This window comes from Silene latifolia, unplaced genomic scaffold (genome assembly GCF_048544455.1).
Source record: "Silene latifolia isolate original U9 population unplaced genomic scaffold, ASM4854445v1 scaffold_457, whole genome shotgun sequence".
NCBI lineage: Eukaryota > Viridiplantae > Streptophyta > Magnoliopsida > Caryophyllales > Caryophyllaceae > Silene > Silene latifolia.
Window position 1 is genome coordinate 37951 of NW_027413375.1, and position 7187 is coordinate 45137.

The 7187-nt window shown below is 39.0% G+C and overlaps 1 protein-coding gene across 1 annotated transcript; it reads left to right on the forward strand.

Moving 5' to 3' along the window:
• The first annotated feature begins 3745 nt into the window (after positions 1 to 3745).
• On the forward strand, positions 3746 to 6951 carry LOC141639585 (uncharacterized). The gene is made up of 5 exons (XM_074448671.1): positions 3746 to 4613; positions 4721 to 4883; positions 5135 to 5358; positions 6377 to 6633; positions 6676 to 6951. The coding sequence occupies exons 1-5, from the start codon at positions 3746 to 3748 to the stop codon at positions 6949 to 6951; spliced, it is 1788 nt and encodes a 595-aa protein (XP_074304772.1).
• Positions 6952 to 7187: the final 236 nt, after the last annotated feature.

Consider the following 7187-nt stretch of genomic DNA (forward strand, 5'->3'; position numbering starts at 1 on the left):
TTGTCCTTGTTCATTAGTACTTGTGACTCGTTGTGTTAAACAATTGTACTTGTTCATTAGTCCATGTGACTCGTTGTGTGAACCATTTGTCCTTGTTCATTAGTCCTCGTGACTCGTTGTGTAAACCATTTATCCTTGTTTATTAGTCCTTGTGAGTGGTTGTGTTAAACAATTGTACTTGTTCATTAGTCCATGTGACTCGTTGTGTGAACCATTTGTCCTTGTTCATTAGCCCTTATGATTCGATGTGAACCATTTGTCCTTGTTTATTAGTAAATGTGACTCAATGTGTGAACCATTTGTCCTTTTTTATTAGTAAATGTGACTCGTTGTGTGAACCATTTGTCCTTGTTCAATAGTCTTTTCGACTTGTTGTGTTAAACAATTGTAATTGTTCATTAGTCCTTGTAACTCGTTGTGTAAACCATTTGTCCTTGTACATTAGTTCTTGTGTCTCGTTGTATTAAAACAATTGTACTTATTCATTAGTCCATGTGATTCGTTGTGTGAACCATTGTCCTTGTTCTTTAGCTTTTGTGACTCGTTGTGTGATCCAATTGTCCTTATTTTTTAGTAAATGTGACTCCTTGTGTAAACCATTTGTTCTTGTTCATTAGTCCTTGTGACTCCTTGTGTTCAACAATTGTACTTGTTCATTAGTCCATGTGACTCGTTGTGTGAACCATTTGTTCTTGTTCATTAGCCCTTGTGACGCGTTGTGTGAACCATTTGTCCTTGTTTATTAGTAATTGTGACTTGTTGTGTGAATTATTTGTCCTTGTTCATTAGTCTTTGTGACTCGTTATGTTAAACAATTGTAATTGTTCATTAGTCCATGTGACTCGTTGTGTGAACCATTTGTCCTTGTTTATTAGTCCTTGTGACTCTTTGTATTAAACAATTGTACTTGTTCATTAGTCCATTTGACTCGTTGTGTGAACCATTTTTCCTTGTTTATTAGTAAATGTGACTCGTTTTGTGAACTATTTGTCCTTGTTCATTAGTCCTTGTGACTCGTTGTGTTGAACAATTGTCCTTGTTCATTAGTCCATGTGACTCGTTGTGTGAACTATTTGTCCTTGTTCATTAGTCCTTGTGACTCGTTGTGTAAACCATTTATCCTTGTTCATTAGTCCTTGTGAGTCGTTGTGTTAAACAATTTTACTTGTTCATTAGTCCATGTGACTCGTTGTGTGAACCATTTGTCCTTGTTCATTAGTCCTTGTGACTCGTTGTGTTAAACAATTGTACTTGTTCATTAGACCATGAGACTCTTAGTGTGAACCATTTGTCCTCGTTCATTAGTCCTTGTGACTCGTTGTGTAAACCATTTATCCTTGTTCATTAGTGCTTGTGAGTGGTTGTGTTAAACAATTGTACTTGTTCATTATTTCATGTGACTCGTTGTGTGAACCATTTGTCCTTGTTCATTAGCCCTTGTGACGCGTTGTGTGAACCATTTGTCCTTGTTTATTTGTAAATGTGACTCGTTGTGTGAACTATTTGTCCTTGTTCATTAGTCTTCGTGACTCGTTATGTTAAACAATTGTAATTGTTCATTAGTCCATGTGACTCGTTGTGTGAACCATTTGTCTTTGTTCATTAGTCCTTGTGACTCCTTGTATTAAACAATTGTATTTGTTCATTAGTCCATGTGACTCGTTGTGTGAACCATTTTTCCTTGTTTATTAGTAAATGTGACTCGTTGTGTGAACTATTTGTCCTTGTTTATTAGTCCTTGTGACTCGTTGTGTTAAACAATTGTCCTTGTTCATTAGTCCATGTGACTCGTTGTGTGAACCATTTGTCCTTGTTCATTTGTCCTTATGACTCGTTGTGTAAACCATTTATCCTTTTTCATTAGTCCTTGTGAGTCGTTGTGTTAAACAATTTTACTTGTTCATTAGTCCATGTGACTCGTTGTGTGAACCATTTGTCCTTCTTCATTAGTCCTTGTGACTCGTTGTGTTAAACAATTGTACTTTTTCATTAGTCCATGTGACTCTTTGTGTGAACCATTTGTCCTCGTTCTTAGTCCTTGTGACTCGTTGAGTAAACCATTTATCCTTGTTCATTTGTACTTGTGAGTGGTTGTGTTAAACAATTGTACTTGTTCATTAGTCCATGTGACTCTTAGTGTGAACCATTTGTCCTTGTTCATTAGTCCTTATGACTCGTTGTCTAAACCATTTATCCTTGTTCATTAGTCCTTGTGAGTAGTTGTGTAAAACAATTGTACTTTTTCATTAGTCCATGTGACTCGTTGTGTGAACCATTTGTCCTTGTTCATTAGCCCTTGTGACTCGTTGTGTGAACAATTTGTCCTTGTTTATTAGTAAATGTGACTCGTTGTGTGAACTATTTGTCCTTGTTCATTAGTCCTTGTGACTCGTTGTGTTAAACAATTGTCCTTGTTCATTAGTCCATGTGACTCGTTGTGTGAACCATTTGTCCTTGTTCATTAGTCCTTATGACTCGTTGTGTAAACCATTTATCCTTGTTCTTTAGTCCTTGTGAGTCGTTGTGTTAAACAATTTTACTTGTTCATTAGTCCATGTGACTCGTTGTGTGAACCATTTGTCCTTGTTCATTAGTCCTTGTGACTCGTTGTGTTAAACAATTGTACTTGTTCATTAGTCCATGTGACTCTTTGTGTGAACCATTTGTCCTCGTTCATTAGTCCTTGTGACTCTTTGTATTAAACAATTGTACTTTTTCATTAGTCCATGTGACTCGTTGTGTGAACCATTTTTCCTTGTTTATTAGTAAATGTGACTCGTTGTGTGAACTATTTGTCCTTGTTCATTAGTAAATGTGACTCGTTGTGTGAACCATTTGTGACTCGTTGTGTTAAACAATTGTCCTTGTTCATTAGTCCATGTGACTCGTTGTGTGAACTATTTGTCTGATGCAGGAGCATGTTCGGAACAAGCAAATGAACTCCTTATTAGTCGAAATGTAACTCAACTAGTAAAAGGATTTGAGCTTGGATCGAGTAATGTGTTGATGCTAAAATGGGAAGGCATGGGAGCCGCATAACACGGCTCTAGGGCTGCATATCACGGCTCCTAGGATGATTAGGATACACGGTTTCCTAAATCGTGTAGGTATAATAAGTTAGTTAATTACTATTTCTAATAAAGTTAGGAAAGCTAGATTTTCCTAATCCTAGTCAAATTAGAATACCCTAAATCTGATTGTATTCTAGTTTTTAGTATTTTAATTACTTTCCTAGTTAGTTTAGGAAAGGGGAATAATTTTCCTAGTTAGTTTAGGAAAAGGAAAGATAGCTTGATTTGCAAGCTAGGGTTTGGGTCGAATTGTGACCTCGTTTAGGAGTATATTAGGCCGTGTATGAAGCGAGAAACTATCATCGAATTTCCAGCAATAAAATTGTTTACATTTGTGAGCATTATTCTGATTAGGTTTGCGAGCTTAATCTTTAGATCTTCCTTGCGAGGTTGATTGCGTGAATCTGCGTTTGACACCTTGCGAGGTTAGGACTAGGAATTCACCATACTATCCAGTTACATTCATAATCACGAAATAATCAGTCCAAACAACACAATTTCCGCTGCAAATTTACCAATTACCACGACATACACAATCTCGTAAATAACAAACTCAACCGAACAGTTCAACGATCTGTTCAATCTCGTTTTTCCATCTTTGTTTTACATCAAATTGGTTACGAGCTAAGTTCAGATTTATTCCTTAATAGATCTGTCTTGGGACGTTGCTAATCATGGTTAAAGACGGTGAAGAAGGTCCGAAAACATGGGAAGATGGTCATAACGAGCTGAAGTTGGAGATGGCTCAGATGGCTTATGTGTTAAAAAATATAGCAAGCATGTTGAAGGCTAAAGAGAAGAAAAAAGAATCGGACACTCCATCCGAATCTGAAGAAGAGGACGAGCAGCCAAAGAGGAAGTCAAAAAATAAGAACGATGATGATCGAGGTTTAAAACTCGATATTCCTGACTTTGATGGCGAGATGGATCCGGAAAAATTTCTGGATTGGGTAAGACAAGCTGAAAGGGTTTTCGAGTATAAAGAATACGATGACAAGAAGCAATTTAAAGTTGCAATCTTGAAGCTTACAAAGTATGCATCTTTATGGTACGAAAATCTGAAAAAACAAAGGAGAAAGGAAGGCAAGGACAAGATCGAATCTTGGATCAAATTAAAGAAGCACTTGATGAGACGATTCCTGCCAAGGGATTATGAACAAGATAACTACTTAAAGCTCCAATCTTTAGAGCAAGGAAGCATGACGGTGACTGAATACATCAAAGAATTCGAGAAGATGTCGATTGTATGCGATCTTGAGGAGAAAGAAGAGCTAAGGGTGGCGAGATTCATCAAGGGCCTAACACCCGCAATTGCTAAAAGAGTCGAGATCCAGAATTATGAAGGTTTTAATGATGTGTGTCGATTAGCATGGAAGTTCGAGAAACATGATAAGGCACAAAAACCTCATGCTTATTCCAAGGGACAAAGTTCGGGAACGAATTCATATTCCAGCCGCTCTAGCAAGGCTAAAGAAATCCCGAAAGAAGAACCCAAGGACAAAGGAAAGGGTGTTGCCGAGCCAAAGGGGAGTTCTTTGAGACGTTGCTTCAAGTGTCAAGGCTATGGACATATAGCAAACGAATGTCCTCGTAAACGAGCCCTAACACTCAAGAATTATGTGATTTGATCCCCGTATTTGTCACGCCAGAGGAAGAAACAGTCCAAGGGAATGTTGAAACTGATGGTGAAGGATTAGTCTATGATTTGGATCCGTTGAGTGACGAGGAGTGTTTAGTGCTGCGTAATTTGCATATGGAAACGGGTTCACCGAGAATGAACAACGGGAGCAAATCTTCCATACTCGGTGCAAGGTAAACCGTAAAATTTGCAATCTTATTATTGATAGTGGATCATGTGCTAATGTAGTAGCAAGGGACCTTGTTGATGAACTAAAATTGCAAACTAAAGACCGAGTTAAACCATATAAATTGCATTGGCTGAATGGGGAGAATGGGATTCAAGTTAAGAAACAAGCCTTAGTTTCGTTGAGTTTAGGACCCTATACTGATGAGGTGTGGTGCGATATAATTCCTATGAATGCATGCCACATTCTGTTGGGTAGGCCTTGGCAATTCGATAGAAAGGTTGAACATGACGGGAGAGCCAATGTGTATAGCGTGATGAAGGGTAATGTGAGATATAATCTGAAACCTATGTCACCTAACAAGATTAAAGAGTCTAAAACAAAGAAGGGGAGTATGTTTATGGAGGCTCGGGAGGTTGAGGAAGCTTTAGCTCGTGGAGAACGAACTTATGTGCTGATGGTTCGTGAATTAGGGTCCGTTGGTGTGTGTAATGACCGTGGGGTACAGGAGCTATTAGAAGAGTTCGGGATGTGTTTAGGATGAATTACCGGATGGGTTACCTCCTTTACGTGGTATTGAACACCAAATAGATCTGATTCCAGGGGCGGCATTGCCTAATAAGCCGGCCTATCGTTGTAATCCGGAGGAAGCAAAGGAGTTACAGAGACAAGTCCAAGAATTGATAAATAGAGGATATGTTCAAGAGAGTTTAAGTCCTTGTGCGGTGCCTGCGTTATTAGTGCCAAAGAAGGAAGGGACTTGGAGAATGTGCATTGATAGTAGAGCGGTGAATAACATTACAATCAAATATCGCTTTCCTATGCCAAGACTTGATGATATGCTTGACGAACTTTCTGGTTCGTGTGTCTTTTCTAAACTGGATTTGAGGAGTGGCTACCATCAAATGAGGATTCGAGAAGGGGATGAGTGGAAGACCGCGTTTAAAACGAAGCAAGGATTATATGAATGGCTTGTGATGCCGTTTGGGTTGTGCAATGCTCCTAGTTCGTTTATGAGGTTGATGAATGAAGTGTTAAGGCCGTTCCTTAACAAATTTGTGGTGGTCTATCTTGACGACATCCTGATTTATAGCAAAGATGAAGAGTCGCACAAACGACATTTGCGAGCTGTGTTTGAAGTTTGCGAGATCGAAGCTTTATGGTAAGTTGGAAAAATGTACTTTTATGGTCTCAAGTGTTGTCTTTCTTGGTTATATTGTGGGAAAAGACGGAGTAAGTATGGACCCATCTAAGGTCGATGCTATTCAAGCCTGGGCGAGTTCGAAATCAACTACGAGAGGTGCGAAGCTTTCATGGTTTAGCATCATTTTATAGACGATTCATCCAGGGTTTTAGCTCGATTGTGGCTCCAATTACAGAGTTAACCAAGAAAGGAGAGTTCGTATGGACTAGCAGCGCCCAAAAGGCGTTTGAAGAGGTAAAACGCAAGCTATGCTCGGACTGTTTTAGCACTACCTGATTTTAATAAATTGTTTGAAGTCGAGTGTGATGCAAGTGGTGTTGGAATTGGTGCCGTGTTAATACAAGAAAAGAGGCCTATTGCATATTTCAGCGAGAAATTAAACGGTGCAAGGTTGAACTATTCAACTTATGACAAGGAGTTTTATGCAATCGTGAGAGCATTGGATCATTGGAGTCATTATCTGCGTCCAAAGCCGTTTATTTTACATTCTGATCACGAGGCTCTTAAACACATCCATGGACAGCAAAAGTTAAATCAAAGACATGCCAAATGGGTAGAATTCTTGCAATCATTCACGTTTTCTTCAAAATATAAGACGGGAAGTTCTAATATCGTGGCTGATGCATTATCAAGAAGGCATTCATTGTTGATTGAGTTGGATGCAAGGATTCTTGGTTTCGAACATATCAAGGAACTGTACAAGTCTGATCCAGAATTTTCAAAGGAAATCATTGATCCAACAGGTTTGTATACTGCTCGTGATGGCTATCTCTTCAAGGGTAATCGGCTATGCATTCCGAATGGGTCGATTAGGGAGTTGTTGGTACGAGAAGCTCATGGCGGAGCTATTCTTTGGACACTTTGGAGTTAATAAGACAAGTGACATCCTAAGTGAACATTTCTACGGCCAAGAATGAATAAGGACGTGCAAGAGATCGTGGCGAAATGTGTGGTATGTCAAAAGGCTAAGAGCACGTTCACAAAGGTTTGTATACACTCCGCCCTGCACTGTACAGCCATGGAATGAGGTAAGCATGGATTTTATCCTTGGTTTGCCGAGAACTCAAAGGGGTAAGGACTCGATTATGGTGGTAGTTGATCGATTCT

Bases quoted from the DNA above. Each gene is read 5' to 3' on its own strand.
- LOC141639585 (XM_074448671.1), top strand. From the start codon at position 3,746: ATGGTTAAAGACGGTGAAGAAGGTCCGAAAACATGGGAAGATGGTCAT. The intron at 4,614-4,720 runs GTTGCTTCAAGT...TTGTCACGCCAG, and splicing joins AAAGGGGAGTTCTTTGAGAC to AGGAAGAAACAGTCCAAGGG. The intron at 4,884-5,134 runs GTAAACCGTAAA...TCTGTTGGGTAG, and splicing joins TCTTCCATACTCGGTGCAAG to GCCTTGGCAATTCGATAGAA.